The 22,025-nt window shown below is 35.8% G+C and overlaps 1 protein-coding gene across 1 annotated transcript in view; it reads right to left on the bottom strand.

Annotated features, from left to right (window-relative positions):
* Window positions 1–22,025, bottom strand: part of LOC103261061 (peroxidasin-like protein) — a 334,905-nt gene that overhangs the window by 96,602 nt on the left and 216,278 nt on the right. The window contains 2 exon segments of the mRNA XM_021712669.1: window positions 11,292–11,449; window positions 13,808–13,909. Coding sequence (XP_021568344.1) covers window positions 11,292–11,449; window positions 13,808–13,909 — 260 coding nt within the window.

The following is a 22,025-nucleotide window of genomic DNA, read 5'->3' as shown; positions in this document are numbered from 1 at the left end:
GTTATTTAGGAAATTAAAGTATTCTAAAATCTATTCAGACTATGTGAAATATTTCCTTTTTTATAATACTGATTCATATCCAAATTTGTTAGCAATTTGTCATCTTGGAAAAAGTATGAAATGTCTATCTCGTCAACCACCTTGTTTTAATGTTAAACATTAAACACTAAATTAAATGTTTAACATTAAAACAAAGTCAGTATTACCCCATCCCCATGAGGTTTTATAGGCAAGAACTGAATTCTCAGTAAGATTTCATTAAAAAATAATCTATTCTCAGCCGGGCTCAGTGGCTCAGCCTGTAATCCCCTGCCTTTGAGAGACTGAGGTGAGTGGATTGCCTGAGCCCATGGGTTCGAGACCCGCCCAGACAACTTGGCGAGACCTTGTCTCTACAATAAATCAAAAAATTAGCTGGGTGTGGTAGCGCGCGCCTGTAGTTCCAGCTACTTGGAAGGCTGAGGCGGAAGGATCGCCGGAGTCCAGCAGGTCGAGGCTGCGGTGGCCGGGAGCGGCCACTGCACTCCAGTCTGAGCAACAGAGTGAGACTCCAACTCAAAAAAAAAAAAAAATCTTCCCTTTCTATAGGTTTGCAACATATGAGGAGACTTCTGCTAAGTTGAACATTATAGTCAAAGGCAGTTATTCGCTTACAGAAGAGTTGATTATCTCTAATATTGAATATTATCCAGATAATTGTTTAAGACATTTAATCTTAAAGCAACAAATACTAAATACGAATTATGAATGAATATTTAGAGCTCATAGAAGAGAAATAATCGAGTGTATTTAGTTCATTTTTTGTATATTAAAAGTATAAAAATTTATATAACACACAATTAAAATAATAACTTTCTAGCATTATTAAATATTAAAAACAAGGGTATAACTAGCACCAAAAATTAAGTATGAAAATTGCGTAATTAGGGTATAAATGAAAAAGATAAATAACTTAGTAATAGGAAGGTATGTATTTTGCATATTATTAGAAGAATGATAAAGTAACTAATATAAGCTTAAGCAAGTTAATACCACAGTATAGCATGAATCTACTATATATGTGTATATCTATATATGTATGTAATATGCATATCTATGCTTATATATTCTGCAGTAGATAGGCCCATATGGCACTCCACATCTGGATATTATAGAAAAAAATCTTTTTGTTATCATAATCTATACACATAGATTTTATTGTCTTAAAAAAGATCACTAACATAAAACAACTTCAAGAAAAAAAATGCTGATGGTATGGAAGTATTGTAAGGAACAAGTAAAATTAAGGAATGAGCCAGGCTCGGTGGCTCAGCCTGTAATCCTGCACCTTTGGGAGGCTGAGGTGAGTGGATTGCCTGAGCCTGCAGGTTTGAGACCCGCCTGGGCAGGCGAGACCTCATCTCTACAATAAAATCAAAAAATCAGCCGGGCATGGTAGCGCGCGCCTGTAATTCCGGCGACTCAGAAGACTGAGGCGGAAGGATCGCCGGGGCCCAGCAGGTCGAGGCTGCGGTGGCCGGGAGCGGCCACTGCCCTCCAGTCTGGGCAACCGAGTGAGACTCCAACTCAAAAAAAAAAAATCAAGGACTGTACTGAAAACCCTTCTTAATAAACTAGATTATGTGCAGTAGTTAAAAGTAGGTGGTTCCATTATCAATTCAGCCTTTATGATGCCTGCCATATTGAGCCTAGAAGATCAGTGTTGCCTTTTCTGGTCTCACACACACACACACACACACACACACACACACACACACACAATGAATTACATTAGCTAAAAATAATAGAAAACAAAGACAAAAATTGATTAGCTCAATTATGTGAAATTAATCATTTCAAGTACAAATATTTATGACAAAAAACTAATAGGCAAATAACACAAATAAATAGGTGACAATATTTGCTATTTCTAAATCTGACACAGAATTAATATTCTACGTCATATAAATCTTATAATAAAGTAAGAAAGAATATACACAGGCAAGTTATAAAAGAGGAAAGCCCTAAAAGTTAATAAGGATATACAACATATAACCAATGACAGTGTTATTCAAGGAATTAAAATATTCCAAAATCTAGTTAGCCTATGTGAAATATTTCCTTTTTTACAACACTGATTCACATCCAAGTTTGTAAGCAATTTGTCAGCTTGGGGAAAGTATAAAATTTCTATCTCTTCAGACACCTTGTTTTAATATTAAGCATTAAACTAAATGGTAAACATTAAAACAAAGTAAATATTACCCCAAACTCATAGAGGTTTTATAGGCAAGAAGTGAATTCTCAGTGAGAGTTCAGTGAAAAATAATCCAGTCTCTTCTATAGGTCTTCAACTGGGAACCTCAAAATCACTGGTAACATCAAAAATAAAATTTAAAGTGCCAATGAATAAACATTTTATGCTTATTCTGGAAAACATAAAAAATATGGTTAAAGTCAAGTTTTCATGAAAGTGAGCAGACATAGAAATCCTCAGGAAGGCTGATGAAACTAGAATTGACACGAATTTTGGAAACTGTATTTAGAGACTCTAGTTTTGTTTCACTTTTACTTAGTAAAATTATATATGCATACACCCTTTCATCCATCAATTCCACTCCCAGAAAATGTATAATTCAAATCCCTAAGGGTATGTATGAGAATGTTCATTGCAACTTTGTATAGAAGAATGGGGAAAATTGATTGTACAACAATGGAAATGTGGGCAAGGAGAATGTGGTGAGTGTTCAATGTGGAATTTCATGTATCAGTTAATATTGACTGGTTACACACATGGATCAATGCCAAAAAGATAGTTGGTGCAAAAATTAGAGGACTGGAAAGAAATTACCATAAAATGAATAAATTAAAATGTATGATAGTTAAATGTACTATAGATGTTACATATATAGTGAGGCTGATGACAGCAGAGTGTGGATATAAAAAAAGGAAATAAATGAATGAACTAACCAACTAGGCAAGCAATTAATATAATTGCAATGATTATGAGAAACTGAATGTTCTCAATATAACTATGTGAATCAGGTTGTTATGTGTTCAAAAACAAATCAGTAAGAATGAGTCTTCTACTCCACATGGTTTTTCCCTATGCTTTCAAAGATCTACTTAGATTTGGAAGAAAAGCTGTGTGCTAGGATTGAACTATCATATAGGACACAGTGGTATTGAGATGCCAAAACTCAGAGACCTTTTCACTGTGGCAGACAACTTGAGAAGTGATTATAAATTTCAGAAAAGCATCATTTAAGATGTTAATATGAGTTTCATTTGATTGATGATTTTGCTTTTATTCTATTTATAAAATAGTCTTGCTATTATAGCTATATAAAATTTATAAGCATAAAGAATTTTACAACACTCCTCTTTATCTTTTGACTTATCCATAAAAGACTTGCTCAGCCTAGAGCTCAGATCCGATGTGGTTACCAAATGTGGTTGTCAGATATAACAGGCGTGCAAAGTTCTTCCAACACTACATGGTAGGTTTTCTGATTGCTGACTTTGAAAACCTATAGGTAATCAGTATCATCATACAATTACCAGTTGACACTTTATCATCCTGTTGTTTCCTTCCCACTTTATTTGCTAATTCTCTATATTAATAAGAAACCAACCTGTGTGTAGAAATGGAAAGGAGAAGAAGGTAACAAGTAAGTTGGCATCACGTGCATATTCTTTAAAAGAATTGAATTTGAAGCTGCACAAATAAAACACATAAAAGTTGTTTGTGCACAGATTTTTGAAAGTATATTAAATATGTAATATGTTTACCCAAAAACATTCTCGGTAATGTGAGATAAAGCGGCAAATTTAAGAAGCCATATTTGCTCATTTCTGCTGGCCAGTATAATTTCACAAAGCCCTTGGACTCTGTGACAGCAAGCAGCTCTCTGGAAGGATGCCTTGAAGATGAACGGGGTAGAGGACACAGCCCCCAGGCCTCTTGTCTGAGTCTCTACATTTCTTAAAAGTTAAAGGACCGTAGTCTTCTTTTTTCCTATACATGAAATAACATCTGACAGGGTCAGTGATTACACTTCTGTGATCTATAACCAGATGGACTCCTACACCGAAACCTTGATGTGATTCTGCTTCAGTGTAATTTCTGAGCAAGTTTGATGTGTCTTTGCAGGCATTAAACCCTCACCACCTAGATATAAGCAGTAGCTGAAATACTGTGCACAAGTAGTCTGATAGAATCTCTTAAAAGGTTGTTAAGCCTCGGTCCATAATCCTCTGTAAAACTTCTGAACAAAACTAACTTTAATCCTTTAAAACACGCCTTTGGGAGGCTGAGGTGAGTGGATGGCCTGAGCCCACGGGTTCGAGACCCGCCTAGGCAGCGAGACCTCATCTCTACAATAAATCAAAAAATCAGCCGGGCGTGGTGGCGTGCTCCTGTAATTCCGGCTACTCGGAAGGCTGAGGCGGAAGGATCGCCGGAGCCCAGCAGGTCAAGGCTGCGGTGGCCGGGAGCGGCCGCTGCACTCCAGTCTGGGCGACCGAGTGAAACTCCAACTCAAAAAAAAAAAAAAAAAAAGAAAGATTTTTTTTTTAGTCAACAGTAATAATGCTTTCTCACTTCTATGTTATTTTAATTATGATTGTTTTAAGTTTATATGGTTTTGAGGTCAAACCAAACTAACCCTTTCATTATTCATTTGATTTAATTTGGCTTGGTACAAATTGTTAAAAATAATTCCATTCTTTTTTAATAACACTGTGTTATGCAAAGCAAATTTAGTTTATTGGGGCACATTAGAATTAATCAATACTATTGTATTGATCTGGCTCAAAAATCACCTCAGTTAATGACATAAGAAATAGAATAATCAGAAAAATTGTATGTCCTTCACCTTTTTATGCAACATTTTGCAGAAGTAATTGGGTAATTAGGCCATTTTTCTTTGTTAAGTCTCAGGGTTAATAGAAATGAGAAAAATGTCTCAGTAGATTTACAAAATAAATATATGATTAAAGTCATCTGGCATATATCTGCCTGCAATCCTATCCGCGAATCTATAAGACTCTATCACCTCTATTGACGGTAAAATCAAATGATCAAGTTGAGTCTTTTCAGGAAAAGACAGCTCAGGCCACGGGGACACTCAAAGTCCTGACTCTGGATACCCTGGGGACTGAACCCAGAAAATAAAAAAACTGTGCTCCTCTGTCACTCTTACTAATAACTGTCTAGACCTCAATAAAGGCTGAGTTTCTTTCATCATTACCAAAGGGATTTTTTTTAGTATTTGTTACCTTTTCTCCCCTTAAAAGAAATCTAGCCAGACAATGTAACTATCATAACAAAATAGGCCTTATCACACTCAATCTTTTCACGTAAGGAAAATGGCACTAACATACACAGTTGAGAGGACTGCCTTAGAAAACCAGAAAAAATCAGAGACACCTCACAGCACACAAATGAACAATAATGACTCTCCTTATGAAATCACTTTCTTTCAGCTGAAGAGAATTTGTCTTGCTCAACACTTTACACCATTAAACTTGCAAATAAGTCATTTGCCTTGGCAAGTCCCATTGTTTTTTCAGAGATAAGAAAAGGAAAGGCACCATCCATTTCACTTAAGGTTTTGGTGCTTGGACTATGACTTTTATTGCATTGTTTATTTTCCTTATAATTTTTGTAACTACCCAAGCACTGCATCAAAAATATAGAAATGCCACTTACTGATATTGAAATGTAATGCTAACATTTTGAGAGCATGTGGCTTGTCTCAGGATAGAAGTATGAGGTCACTATAGGTTTTATGTATAAAATAGATGGGAAATGTGTTTTGCATGGTTAAATATATTATAAATATCTGTATTACATGAGGTAAAAAGTGGTTTTTTCCAGCTATATTTCCTCATCCATTGCATTGTTATTTTTTCTATATATTTTTTTCAGCTATATTACTTTTTCTATATTTATAAATAATTCTATATAGAAAAAATAACATAGCTGAAAAAACCACTTTTTGCTTCATGTAATTTAATGTATATTTAACCATGCTAAACACATTTCCCATCTATTTTATACATAAAACCTATAGTGACCTTATACTTCTATCCTGAGACAAATATATATATATATTTATATATATACTTTTTTATTTTATTTTATTTTATTTTTAAGAAACTGGCTCTTGTCTGTCACCCAGGCTGTAATGTAGAGGCATGATCATACTTCACTGCAGTCTCAAACTCCTGGACTTAAGAATCTTCTCACCTCAGTGTCCCAAGTAGCTAGGACTATAGGCACACACACCATGCCCAACAAAGTTTCAAAAATTTTTGTAGAGATGCAGGTCTCACTATACTGTCCAGGATGGTCTCAAATTCCTGGTCTCAAGACTCCTCCCGCCTCAGTCTCCCAAAACACTAATATTGCAGACATGAGCTGCTGTCCCAGCACCCCCAATCATTGCATTATTAAAGTTCAGCAAAATAAACAAGATTGTCATGTGTCTCTTAATTATATCATCTTCAGAATAAATGAACAAATATAGCAAAATATCAGTTAAAACTATCCTATTATCAATTTGAGTTTTTTAATATATTTGAGTAAATATAAGTAATTTTTAAAATGTGATACTTTATAGTCCACTCATAACTGTGTCACAACTTCAGTGGCCTAGAAACAGATGTTTTATCTACACAGTGCCAAACATTGAGATTAAAATGTCAGATAGTGAATTATTCATTAAGAATTTTGAAAAACATTGCCAGGGGAGAGGGGGTGGACTTGGCAGTTGAAGGAAACTGCTAGGGGAGAGAGGGGCACACCTTGTCAACAAGGGTACCTGCATAATCAACGTCTGTATACCTAACCCTGAATTGTACCCCACAACTTTAAAATAAAATAATTTTGAAAAATAACTAAAACTCACAAGAACTAAATAATTTAATTGATGCAGAATGTACGTTAAATACTCAGCAAATGATGACTATTAGGTTTCCTGGTAATATTACTATGAATTTAATATAGTTTCTTTAATTAACTTTACAGAAAGGACCCTACTATCTTACAGTTGACAAAGCTATCCTTAAACTTCCAATCAATTTGGTTGATACTAATTTATTGGGTTGAGGATGAAGTTAAGGTATAAAATGTTCTGAATAGAAGGATGATTTAAATGTTATTGCAAAGCCTCAATTAAAAATGATGGGAGGCTGAATTATGGACAAGAAAGTGCTATAAAGAAGACAGGTGGAAAACAAGCAATCTTGAGAAGGAAAAACCGGGAAGACATGGGCATTAGGTTAAGGAGGACACAGAAGAAGAAATCAGAAGAGTCTCAGCTTCCTACTGACACGGACATCAGTGACATTAAAGGGATGCTAGGAGGAGGCAAGGTCTTGAGGGAAAGACCAGGGATTCATTTTAGGGCCTGTTCAAACACGAGAAACTGGAAGGACTGTGAGTCAAGTAAAAGAAAGTGGCCAACAATTAGAGACTCCGCTCAGAAGTCCAGAGAAGACGACATTGCTTAGCTTTATTCTCATATGACTGAAACCAGAATGTTCATGCTATTTGTCATTTAACAAAGTCTGTGTAACCTTGCATTTTTTGCTTCGTCCACATATAAGTTAAATGTCTCAATGAGAATTTTATCATGCAGACATGCTGTAAATGGCTTCCTCACTAACAATTGTCGCCCTAACTATCGTTGTAACTGTTGTCTGAATTCTATCACAAATGCAGAAATTCTGTGCCCAGAAGGACTCAAGAGGATCCAGTTATAACATCTTAAGAAATTAGAAAATTAATTTGAGTTATAGATAAGAAAATTATCCAAAGTGGCTGAAGTCAATGAAGTCTGATGGCTTAATGCAGAATTCCCTTTTTCTCACTATCTCATACATCAGTATAAATGATTTGTGTCCTCAGTGAGACCAAACCATTTTCACAAGCAAGAAATGGGTCAGCACCTAACAACACTTAATAGCATAAAGAGGTGTTCAAATAAATTGTTCTTGAATAAAAGTTGTGGAGTTTTTAATCTAAAGTCAAAAGTATAACATTCAGATGCCAGATGTTATCTAGAAAAAAAAGAAAGATGCGGGCAAACACAAGTGATATCTACTGATAAAAGATACACCGAGAACATTCTATACAGAAGAATAGTTCCCAGAATATGCTTACAGCCTTACAGTTTATTTAAATCTATTCAAGCAGCTTAAAAATAAATTAAACTTAAAGGGAAAAAAATTGAGCTTCAATTATGGAAACAATTTTTTGGTTTTTGCTGTCTAAATTCCCTACTATGAACATCAGTCAATAAAATGCATATTTTTATATAATGCTTAGATTTTTCCTAGATTGCTGTATGCTTTTTGTCATTTTGGACTATGTGCTATGGTTGTAATTCCCAGTGCAAAATAGAAACGCAAAAGGCATGACTCTCTTTTTATCACTTATTCTGCTAGTGAACACTCCACAATTGCTAAAGGGAGGGTAGCAAGATTGGAAAATCCTCCTGTAATTCAGGGGCTTTTCCTTTTAATTAGAATGACCTGGTGAACGAAAGGGTCCAAGTCATAAAATGTTCAAGGAATGTTATTTTATTTTGCCATATTTTTCCTATTCTGCCATCTTGGGTTGTGTAAATGCACACACATTCCTTATCTTAAACCTCAAATTTATTCAAAACTTTCTAACTTATGCCCTCACATCTTTCCATCTCTTTATAAAAAAATATATTTCTAACATTATGAAATTTATTTGATAGGAGATGCAAATATAAATTTATTTTCTCTTAAGCTGATATATAAATGCCTCAGAGGGGAAAATGTTTTTCTTCATTGAAAAACTTCTATTTTGTTGTATTATTGTATTCCTATTGCCTGATTTTCCACACGGTAGAACAGAATATTGATGACTACTACTAATCACTACTTTAAAATCTAGTAAATAAAGTGATCAATACTTTTAATTTGAATGTTTTACTTTTAATGTGTGCTCACACACACACACACACACACACACACACACACACGATAGTTAGTTAAATTTCTGTCAACCAAGATATAATTATTGTGTTGGAGATTCTAAAATATATTTTCACTGTGATTACAATGTTTCTGTGTGTGGCAGGGCAAGACAGAGAGATGCAAAGAGATAGTTACAGAGGGACAGGATGTTTTTGTGTTTGCTTGTCTATTTGTCTAATTGCAACAATTTCTGACATTTCTAAAATGCAATGATGTTCATTTAAATTCTATCATAACTTTTTCCAGAATATTTCAAGGACTTTTTTACAAGTGTCATAAATAGTTGAAGAGCAGAAAGTGAGCTCCATACATTTATAAAAGAAGTAAACCAGGCTCGGTGGCTCAGCCTGTAATCCCACGCCTTTGGGAGGCTGAGGTGAGTGGATTGCCTGAGCCCGCGGGTTCGAGACCCACCTGGGCAGCGAGACCTCATCACTACAATAAATCAAAAATCAGCCGGGTGTGGTAGCGCACGCCTATAATTCCGGCTCCTCGGAAGGCTGAGGCGGAAGGATCGCCGGAGCCCAGCAGGTCGAGGCCGCGGTGGCCGGGAGCGGCCACTGCACTCCAGTCTGGGCGACAGAGTGAGACTCCCACTCAAAAAAAAAAAAAAAAAGAAGAAGTATAGCTGGGCTCGGTGGCTCAGTTTGTAATCCCGCGCCTTTGGGAGGCTGAGGTGAGTGGATTGCCCGAGCCTGCGGGTTCGAGACCCACCTGGGCAGCGAGACCTCATCTCTACAATAAATCAAAAAAAAAAAAAAATCAGCCGGACATGGTAGTGTATGCCTGTAATTCTGGCTACTCGGAAGGTTGAGGCAGAAGGATCGCCGGAGCCCAGCAGGTCGAGGCTGCGGTGGCCAGGAGCAGCCACTGCACACTGCACTCCAGTCTGGGTGACAGAGTAAGACTCCAACTCAAAAAAAAAAAAAAAAAGATGTATAACTCACATAGATTTTAAATCAGGAAAAGCAAGACAAAGATTTTATAACAGTAAGCAATTTGAGATAATAAAATATTTCTGACACCATTAGAATAAATACTGGTTACTAAACTACATTGTTACAATTTTAAGAATAATAGTCTACAAGGGATACATTTTTTACCATATAGTATAATAAACACATGAAAACTGATGTGCCACTAGTGAAAAAATATATTTTATACAAAATATGTAAACAAATGGAATACTCAGAAGTTTGATATCTCAAAAGAACGTGTAAGTAGAAAAATATTAAACAATTGATATGATAGGAAAAGAGCAATATCTTTAATGATGCAATTCAATAAGCTAAATCTCTTTTTAATCTGGCCTGTAATTTTAATGAGTCACTCAATCACTTTTATAAACCCCTGAAAAAAAAACTACAAGGAAAAAAATGAATCTGCAAAATCATATTTATCAAATGTGTCCATTTCTAGAGAAACTGAAAGATGGACAAAGCCCACAACAGCACTCCAGATATTTGAGCTGAACTCAGTTATGTCAACTGCTGATTATAAATACAGCAAAAACTCCTAACCTATTTGCAAAAGAACACAACTCCAATGTCAACTCCCTCATGCAGACATGCCATGATTTCCTTAAATGTTTGCCCACATGGAGAATACAGCAGGCAGTCTCCACTTGTACAACCACAACTGACGTTTCAGTTGTCTACTCAAATCTGCCTGAGAATGGACTCTCTCATTTCCCTTACGAACTAGATAATCAAAAAAAAAAAAAAGAGAAAACAATGGCAGGTAATTTTATTAAAACAGTCACCGTATATATCAAGCAGCAGAGGTTTACAGCTATATAATCAGACTGAAGATAGAATGTAAAAAGCAATGCCCATTACGTTGACCAATTATAAATGTCTCTGAACATTGACATATTTGTTCTCAAGGTGGCAAAGCTCACTTGGAAATATGATTGATTGATTTTTAATTTTATTCCACAGTTAAATATAATAGATCACTGTAATAAGCAACATGAATTCCATATCTCTTTAATCTCTGGTTCAGCATTTTGGCTATGAATACGTTGGACATTCTATAATTTTCAATTTCTAAGAAAACATGATATACATTTGCAAATCCTTTCTATTTGGACATTGTTATTTTTCATTTCTTACCCGTAAACATAGTTTATATTTACAAGCTTCTATTTCATAAAGAATAAAATAGCTTTGATTTAATAGTCACACATTAACTAGAAGAATATAGAAGGGAATATAAGTAGTGAGGTGAGTCAATTAGGATTAGGAAATCAAAAACAGTTATTTGGGTGTTATAGATGGAGCTGTGAACACCTACTAGTAACCGTTAGAAACAAGTCGGCCATAGCAAGACCAAATGAATTCTGAGTCACACATTCATCTCTTCCTTGGTCAGCCTGCCCTGCATCGTAGATGGTCAGCAAGTCTTCACCATCGACATGGAATTTACCACTCTCAGTGATCTGCATACATGCCTAGGGAGTTAAAAAAAAAAAAAAAGCTGTCACTGGATGAAAGTATGGTTCCTTTAAAAATAAAATATTTGCATTTTGTTTGAGGCAACTTCATACGTTCAACAAACAACTACTAAGTGCCTGGTATGTGTCAAGCACTAGGAAAGATTCATGAATCTAACAGAAACAAGGAACAGAGGTGGGGGGGAGTTTCCAGGAAGTGTGGTTTGCCTCTCCCTCTAAATAAATTAAATATGATACCCAAAAGTTTGATCTTGTAATTATTTAATATGATGATTATTTTAAAGTCATCACTCCAGTGGATGGACATACACAATTTATTCATATCCTGCTTATTTTTAAAAGAGAATTCTGACAGCAACAATAAATATAAAATTTAACAAGGAAAAAGAAAGTACAAAGCCACCATCTAAAAATATCAAAATGTTTTCATAGTTCTACGAAATATGATATCCCTTCTCTTTCTTCTTTGTATGTACTCATATATTTTGTATAGTTGCACTGGCATTATATATATGTGCATGCATCCCAGTTGAAAATATACTTTAAGAAGATAAAAATAAATTTTATATGCACTATTAATAAAATGCATTATACTCAGTATAGATGTACTTGCATTGTCATCATTATGCTGTTAATTTTTAAAAGTACAAGAAATTAGTCTTCTGAAATTGTAGTTGAAGTGGAGTGTTTCTGTTCTGCCCCTCCACAAAAGACTCATAGGACACCGAGCGTGGGAGATACTTTTTCAAAATAACGCATACTCAGTGATGGCCAGTAGGCGACAGTGTAACTGTGCAGGTTTAGAGTAAAAAACTGCTTCACTGGCCTTCAGATTTTCAGTTTTCCTTTAGCCGGTGCTAGAAAAAAAGTCCCAAGTGATGGGTAGCTGATCGCTCCAGGTAGGGGTTAAGAGGAAGTAGCAAGGACCTGCCAGATGGGTGGGCAGTGAAAGAGACCAGACGTGAGGCATGGACGAGACCACCAGGAGCCCAGGTAACAAGGTCCACAGGGTCCTTCCTTCAAAACTACCCCCTTCACTGTCTCTTGCTAGACCACCACTGAATTCTTCTTTCAAAGTTTTTCTCTTACTCTTTTTTCCTTCCTTCACTTACTTCCAGAACTCCCAGAGTAAATTAATAGCTCTGAAATGTTTGCTCACAGTCTCTGACTAATCAGATAAATTTCTAATACATTCCTTATCTGCTTCTGTTAGGTAGTTTTTATTACTTGTAACAAAGGTATCCTAACCCCTATCTCTTCCAAACTTGTGAACTGAAGAGGACTGTTTGCAGAGTAAACGCAATAGTGTATGCAAAATGGCTGCTACAGAGTCAGCGCTTAATCCATTTGCTTGTGATTAGAAGCTGCCTTTCAAAAAGTAGACACTGAAATACATTACTGATATGATTACACGATTAAGCATTTAGTGGAGTGTCAAATAAGGCTTTAGATACTGATCAAAACATACATTTTCACACTTCCTATTTTTAGCATAAAATATTTGATATAGAATATCACATTTTAAATGGTTTATAAAAAATATTCAGATGATGTGAGAGAATATAAACTGAAAAACTTAACTTTGAGACCAATTATTTACAGAGACCTGCGTGTGATTCTTGGCTATGACCCAAACAAGGCCTTGCAACCTTATGGTAACAACACAAATGGGTCAAGTAGTTTTGGAAAATAGCTTTATAACCTATCATTGATTTCCTATTTGACCAAAGTTTTTCAAACACTTTCCTACAAATATGTACAGATGTGTTGATTTTTAAGAACATCAGCTCCTAAGACCAATTTATTTTGATGATTAAATGAAAGAAGCAATTAGGTTGAAAGAATATAGCTCAAAGAACCAAAGGAAGTAAGATATATAAATAAAGAGATATTGTTTCTTTAAAGCCATTCGTTTTGAAGCTTTAGACATTTGCTTTTCGTATTTTTAACACACCTTTTATTCCTTTTTTATTTCAGCTGATGATTTACTTTCACTTTACTTCTGAGTTATTAACTTAAAATAGTGTTTCATCAGCCATGAAAACTCTTAATTTATACATGACAAAAGCAATTTTCCTTAAAGGAATATAGTTCTGCTGATGAAATTTTCATCACTCAGCACATGAGTAACGATAAACTTTATTAAAATCCTGAGTCAAAATCAGATAGAGTCATTTCAAAAAAAAAAAAGAAGACGAAAAAACAGGAAATAAACCTGCTGCAGTGTAAAAGTATTATTTGCTAACAAAAATCACAACAGCGATAAATCCATAGGAGAATCATTACCTCCGCTTCAGTGGGTCAATACATCTGTCAGTGTTTTTAATATTACTGTACTTTTAGTTGAGCTCTTACCTTATTCCAAGTAATGATGGGCTGTGGTTCTCCTTGAGCATGACTTGAAATGCTTATATTCTTTCCAATCTCCACACTTGTGTTCCGAGGAAGTTGAGGAAACTGGAAAAGCTACAGAAACGAACCAAAATAACCTCATATCGGTATCATTTTTGTCAATATGTGCCAGCTGAGTCAAAAAGCAGGAATCTGGATACCATATTGATGAACCACACTGATGTTTTTAAAAACCAATTGCTTGGACAACCGGATTGAATAACGAGCATCAAGCCCAGACTGGCGGCAATTACAGCAGAGGTGAGAGCAGGAATAAAGGAAAAGGAACACACACACAAGTTTTACCCACACCTGCAATGTATATTTCTTCAGCTGAGTAGTGAACATATGAATTTTCATTGCTCTTCTGAAATATCTTTTGGTAAGTGTGAAATAGTTAATGGTAACATCAAAATGTATTTGTGGCTAAAATAAAAAGATCCAATGCTCCAGTGAGAATCTTTTTTCCTCACAAAACACAAACTGCCACAATTCAACCACCTATAAAACAAATAATTAGAATAGCTCTGTAACTATTAAGGAAATTGTATAATCGTTAAAATTCTCTCAAAAATAATCCCCAGGAGGGAATTAAAATTATTTTTATCAGAAAACTCTGCTAATGTTTGAAAAAAATTAACACCAGTTCTACACAATATGTTCCATAAAAGAAAAGAAGGAATAATACCTCCTGAGTCTTTTTTAGGAGGTTGCCCCTAATATAAAAACTAGATAAAGAGAGTATCAAAAAGAATAAAAACAGGCCAGGTACGGTGGCTCACACCTGCAATTCCAGCACTTTGGGAGGTTGAGGCGGGAGGATCGCTTGAGCTCAGGAGTTTGAGACCAGCCTAGGCAACATAGTGAGACTTTGTCTCTACAAAAAAAATAAAGAAATTAGCCAAGCGTAGTGGCATGCACCTGTACTTCCTGCTACTTGGGAGACTGAGAAAGCAAGATCACCTGAGCCCAGCAGTTTGAGAAGGCAGTGAATTGTGATTGTGCCACTGCACTTCAGCCTGGGTGACAGAGTGAGATCCTAACTCATTAAAAAATAAAAAGAACCAAAAAAAAAACAACTACCATCTGGTACTGCTCATGAATATGTACAAAAAATTATTAACAAAGTGTTGGAAAATAAAATTTATGAATATAAAAATGTTTATACATCATAACCAAGTAAGGTTCATTCCTGGCATGTAATATGAGTTCAATATTTGAAAAATCGGTCAATATAATATATGATATTAGCAGCTAAAGAAGAAAAGTTGCATAACGTTGATGTATAAAAAGTGTATGACTATATTCAACACTCGTTTATGATTTAAAAATAGTGATCTCCGAAAAATAGGAACAGAGATCAACCTGCAGAACTTGAAAAAGAACAACTACAAAAAACCTACGTAAATGTCTCTCACTCCACAAAGGCCTGTAAATTCTAGTCAGTATACTACAACAGCAAAAAAAAAATGTGGAAGGCAAACAGATTGGAAAGGGAAAAATAAAACTGTCCTTATTTGCAGATGACATAACTGCTTACATAGAAAATTATAAGACATCAAAAATATTCCAACGTGTTCAGCAAGGTCACTGAATACAGAATAAGTGTGTATGTATATTTTATTTTATTTTATATTCACTCAATGATCTTATGGACACAGAAATTTAGGAGAAAATACCATTTACAATCACTCAAAAACATGGGATACTTAGTTATAAATCTAACAAAACATCAACAGTACTCATATGCCAAAAATGACAAAATCCTAATGTCAGAAATTAGAGATCTCAGAAAATTAATAGACATATATGCATGGTTTGGAAGTCTCAGGATAGTTAGGATGTCATTTCTTCATAAACTGATATACAAGTTTAATGCAATTCCTATTAAAATCCCAGCAGGATTTTTTTTCATAGATATTACGAGATTATTCTGAATTTATTTGGAAATGCAAAGGAACTGGAATGGCCAGGCAATTTTGACACGGAAATAAAGTGAGCTGGATCAGTCAACTGGATTTTAAGACTGGTTGTATAGCTGTAGTAATCGAGACTGTGTGGTATTGAGGAAAGGATAGACACAGACACAAACAGCAATGCAACACAGAAGAGAACCCAGTAACAGACTCACACAAATACTCCCAATTGATTTGACAAAGGTGCAAAAGCAATTCAACAGTCTTTTCAACCCGCAGCACTGAAGCAATTGAATAACAACAGGCAGAAAATGGAACTTGCCATAAGTCTCAATATTGACTCAATATGAAAAACTTAAACACAAAATGCAAGACTATGAAACTTTTAGAAAAACTAGAAGAAAATCTGTGGAATTTAAAGTCAGGTAAACTCCTTCAACTTTACATAAAAAGCACAATTCATCAAAGGAAAAAAGATAAACTGGACATTCTCAAAAGTAAAAACGTCATGCTGTGAAAGACCACATTGAGAGTATTAAAAGACAGGTTACAGACAGAGAACATATTTGCAAACCACATGCGCACAAAGGACTAGTGTTTAAAATATATTTTAAAAATTCAACAGTAAAAAAAAACCAAACAGGAAACAGGCAAAAAGCATGATGTTACAGAAGAGGATATACAGATGGCAAATCAGCATATAAAGAAGTTCTCAACATTATTAGTCATGAGAAAATGCAAATTAAACCACAATGAGATATTAATGTGTAGCTATCAAAATGACTAAAATAAAAAATAGTAAAATAGTGTTAATACAAATTACTGGCAAGAATGCAGAGATGCTGGATTACCCATACATTGCTGGTGGGAGTATAAAATAGTACAACTAGTCTGGAAAAAAATTATAAAGTTTTCTTAAAAATTTCAACATGCAACTATCACATAACCCAGGAATTACAACTTGGGCACTTATTCCAGATAAATGAATAGATTCACACACAAAACCTGCACCTGAATGTCTATAGCAGTTTTACTACTGATAGCCAAAAACTGGAAACCACCCAGATGGTCTTCAAGAAGTGAATGATTAAACAAACTGTGGATCATCCCAAACATAAAATTCGACTCAACAATAAAAATAATGAATTATGGATACATAGGCAATCTGGATGAATTTCCAGATAATGATCCTAGTGAAAAAGTCAATCCCAAAAGTTTACGTGCTATAGGATTTTATTTATATAACATTCTCGAAATGACAACATTATAGAAATAAAGGACAAATTAGTAGCAGGGACTTAGAAGGTATAAGGGTAACATGAGGGATCCTGGCAGAACAGACATGTTCTGGATCTTGACATGTGGAGGTCAATATCCTGTTTGTAAGATAGGAGTACAGCTTTTTTATTAAATTTTATTTTACTATAGAGATGTGTGGTACAAGTGAAGATTAACTACTTAAGTACGCAAAGTCTGGGTTGCTAACTGGCCCTCCCTCCCCCAGAGTGAGGACCAGGTACACTTGGTATTGTTATGTGCTTCCCACCCTCCTCCCTCCCTCTGTCCCCTAGCAGTGCCTTGTGACTGCAATTCCTCCCTTGTGCTAATGTGAGTCATGTTATGACCCACTTAGGAGTGAGAGCGTGCTGTATTCAGTTCTTTGTTTGGGTGATAGATCACTTAGAATGATAGTCGCCAACTCTACCCAATTTGCTGCACAGTCCATGATTTTGCTCTTCTTCCTGCCTGATACTCTATCGTGTGTATGTATCACATTTTCTTTATCCAGTCCCCTTTTGGTGGACAGTATGAATGGTTCCATGTTTTTGCTGCTGTGAACAGTGCAGCAACAAACATGAGTGCAGAGGTGTCTTTTTTGTGGAACAATTTATGTTCCTCCAGGTATATATCCAGGAGAGGGATTGCTGGATAGTATGAAGGGTCAGTTTTTAGTTCTTTTAGGAATTTCCACACAGCTTTCCATAGAGCTTGAACTAGCCTGCACTCCTGCCAACAGTATAGAAGCATTCCTTTTTTCTCTGCACCTATGTTGGTTTTGGACTTATTAATGATGGCCATCCTTACTGGAGTTAAGTGGTATCTCATTGTAGTATTAATTTGGATTTCTCTGATGATTGGTGAAGCTGAGCATTTTTTCAGGTGTCTGTTGGCTGCTTGTGTGTATTCTTTTGAGAAGTGTCTGTTCATGTCCTTTGCTCCCCTTTTAATGGGTTATGTTTTTCTGTTTTTGTTTTTCCTTTAACTTCATTTGAGTTCCTTGTAGATCTTGAATGTTAGGCCTTTGTCAGATACATAAATCTCAAATACTTTTTCCCATTCTGTGGGTTGTGTCTTTACTCTCCTGGTGGTTTCTTTTGCTGTGCAAAAGCTTTCAGTTTGAGGAGGTCCAACTTGTCTATCTTCACTTTTATGGTATTCGCTTTTGGGGACTTGGTCAAGAATTCATTGCCTATTCCGACGCGCATAAGGGTGTTTCCAATGTTTTCTTTTAGGACTCTTACAGTCAGAGGTTTTACATTTAGGTCTTTGATTCATTTTGAGTTGATTTTTGTATATCGTGATAGGTAAGAGTCCAGTTTCATTCTTCTGACTGTGGTCAGCCAGTTTTCCCAGTACCGTTTGCTAAATATTGTCTCCTTTCCCCAGTGGTTGTCATTGGTGGCTTTGTCAAAGATGACTTGGTTGAAAGACCAAGTTTTTGCTTCCAGAATCTCCATCCTATTCTACTGGTTTATGTGCCTATTCTTGTACCAATGCCGGGCTGTTTTGGTGACTATAGGCTTGTAGTAAAGGCTAAAGTCTGGAAGTGTAATATCTCCTATTTTGGCCCTTTTGCTGAGGATTGTTTTGACTATCTATGCTCTTTTTTGTTTCAATATAAATTTCTGTATTGTCATTTCCAGGTCTGAGAAAAACGATGTTGGTAATTTGATGAGTATTGCATTGAATCCGTAGATTGCCTTGGGTAGGATGGATATCTTGACAATCCATGGGCATGGGATGTTTTTCCATTTATTTGTGCCATCCTTGATTTCTTTGAGCAGTGTTTCATAGTTCTTATTGTAAAGAGCTTATTGTATTGTATTCTTATTGTATTCTCAGGTTGGGTGGATGCCAAGGTATTTCATTTTTTTTGTGGCTATTGTGAATGGGATTGTGCTTAATATTTGGTTCTCTGTCTACTTGTTGCTGGTATATGGAAATGCAACTTTTCTTTGCATGTTGGTTTTGTATTCAGAGCCTTTACCAAAGTCGATTATCAGTGTAAGGAGGCTTTTGACATACTTCCTAAGGTTTTCAGGGTATAGAATCATATTGTCCACAAAGAGGGATAGATTAACTTCCTTTTTTCTTATTTGGAAAACTGTAATTTCTTTCTATTGCCTGATTGCTCCAACTAGGACTTCCAGCACTATGTTGAAAAGGAAGGGTGAGAATGGGCATCTTCATCTTGTTCCCGTTCTTAAGAAGAATGCTTCCAACTTCAGCCCATTGAGCAAAATGTTGGGTGTGTGTTTATCATACATGGCTCTTACTGTTTTGAAGAAAGCTCCTTCTTTACCTAGGTGCTCAAGGATTTTATCAAGAAGGGATGCTAGGTTTTGTCGAATGCTTTTTCTGCCTCAAATGATATATCATGTGATTCTTGATTTTACATCTGTTAATGTGCTGAATTGCATTTATAGTCTTGCAAATGTTGAACCAGTCCTGCATCCCAGGAATGAAGTCCACCTGGTCATGATGGATGATCCTTGAAATGTGCTGTTGGATCTGATTTGCTAGAATCTTGTTGAGAATTTTTGAGTCTATGTTCCTCAAGGAGATTGGCCTGAGTTCTCTTTCCTTGTTGAGTCTTTGCCAGGTTTGGGTATCAGTATAATGTTGGGCTCATAAAATGAGTTGGAGAGAGTTTCATCATTCTTGATTGCCTGGAATACTTTCAATAAGATTGGTATCAGCTCCTCCTTGTATGTCTTATAGAATTCAACTGGGAAGCTTTTTTTTTTTTTTTTTTTGGTGGAGAGGTTTCTTCTGACTGGATCGATTTCCTAGATTGTTATTGATCTGTTGAGAGTTTCAATTTCTTCTTGTTTTAACCTTGGGAGGTTATGTGATGCCAGAAAGTCTCCTGTTTCCTTTAGATTTTCTAGTTTATTTATGTACAGGTATTTATAGATTATCTCTGATAATCTTTTGAATTTCTTCAGGGTCAGTTGTGACTTCACCTTTTCCATTTCTAACTGTTTATTTGGACTTTCTCTCTCTCTCTCTCTCTCTCTTTTTTTTTTTTAGTCAATCTGGTCAGAGTTCCATCAATCTTATTTATCCTCTCAAAGAACCAGCTTTTTGTCTTATTGATCCTTTCTATGATATTTTTGTCTTCTATATCCTATAATTGTGATTCTATCTTGGTGGTCTGGATTTTTCAGTTGCAGTTAGGATTTAGGTGACCTGTCCTTTCCAGCTCCTTTAGGTGTGACATTAGGCTGTCTACCTGTGATCTTTCTGTTTTCTTGATGTGTATGTGTGTGCAGTGCTATAAGTTTTCTTCTTGACACTGTTTTCATGGCATCCCAGAGATTCTGATAAGATGTGTCTTTGTTTTCATTTGTTTCCAGGAATCTTTTATTCCTTTCTTGAATTCTGTGTTGACCCAGAAGTCCTTCAGCAGCATGTTGCTTAGTGTCTATGTCTTTGTGTGTTTTGGAAGGATATTTTTATACCTCTATGATCTAAGAAGACGCATGGTATTATTTCTGTCTTTTGAAATTTGTTCATGTTTGATTTATGTCTGAGGATGTGATCAATCTTGGAGTATGTTCTGTGTGTTGATGAGTAGAATGTATACTCAGTAGATAGGGTGAAATATTCTGTAAATGTCTATTAAATCCATTTGATCTATCTTTGTGGGTTTTTTTTTGTTGTTGTTGTTGTTGTTGTTGTTGTCTTTGTCCCAATGCTCTATCTAAAGCTGTTATTGGAGTATTTAGGTCTCCAACTATGATTGTGTGAGTCAATGTTTTATAAAATCTGATGCTTCTGTATTGGGTTCATCAATGTTCAGGATGGCTATTTCTTGCTGGTGAATTAAGCATTTTATCATTATGTGGTGTCCTTCCACTTCCTTTTTAACTTTGGTGGTGGCTTGAAGACTGCTTTGTTTGATATCAGAAGAGCCACACCTGTCTTCTTCTGTTTTCCATTCACCTGAAAGATCTTTTTCCAGTCTCTAACTTTGAATCTGTGGGTGTCCTTTGCAGTGAGATGCATTTCCTGGAGGCCACAGACTGTTGGATCATGCTTCTTTATCCAGGTTGCCACTCTATATCTCTTCAGTGATGCATCAAATCTATTCACACTCAAAATGATTGTTGAAATGCAAGAGTTTATCCCTGTCAGAGGGTTCTTAGAAGGTTGCTTTGTTTCCATTTTACTTTTGCATTTATATATGTGTATATTATTATTTTTGTGAGTGCTCTGTTAACTGTGCTTATTTGTACTTTTGTGATGGGTATGACCATTCTTTTTCTTTTTTCTTTTCTTTTTTTCTGTGTTCAACATCTTCTTAAGCATTTCCTGAAGGGCAGGTTTGTAAGCGGCATATTCTCTTAGGGATTGGATGTCTGGGAATGATTTTAGTTCTTTATCACCAATGAAGCTTAGTTTGGCAAAAAGGAAATTCCTGGCTAAAATTTCTTATCTTGAAGAAAGCTAAAAATTGGACTCTATTCCCTTCTGACTTGTAGAGTTTCTGCAGGTAAGTCTGGAGCAATTCTGATAGGACTTCCCTGGTAGGCAGTCAGACCTTTCTCTCTCACTGCCTTTAGGATTTCTTCTTTCATGCTTATTTTGTGGATGCAGATTACTATGTGCTCTGGGAATGGTCTTCTCATATAATACCTTGCAGAGTTCTCTGAATCTCTCGTGCATGCATTGTCACCTCTTTGATGAGAAGTGGGAAGTTTTCTTAAATGATCTCATGGAATGTTTGTTCTACGGATGGTGTTTTCCATTTCCCTTTCTGCTTCAGGCATACCAATCAGTCATATTTAAGTACCCTCTGTTCTAGCGTCCTTTTTATGCTTCAATATGTCAGAGGAGAGACATTCACATCTGCTCATTGCTTCACCTTGTGGCATGTTTCTATCACTGCAGAATTTCTCTCTTGCTGCTAATCTAATCAGGCCAGTTTTCAGTCCCTGCTGCTAGCACTTTGCAGGGGAATGGGTCTCCAGTCTGTGGTC

Source organism: Carlito syrichta, unplaced genomic scaffold (assembly GCF_000164805.1).
Source record: "Carlito syrichta isolate Samal-C Ts95f unplaced genomic scaffold, Tarsius_syrichta-2.0.1 Scaffold303580, whole genome shotgun sequence".
NCBI classification, from domain to species: domain Eukaryota; kingdom Metazoa; phylum Chordata; class Mammalia; order Primates; family Tarsiidae; genus Carlito; species Carlito syrichta.
The sequence above is the reverse complement of the archived record's forward strand: the minus strand, read 5'-3'. Positions and strand labels throughout refer to the sequence as shown.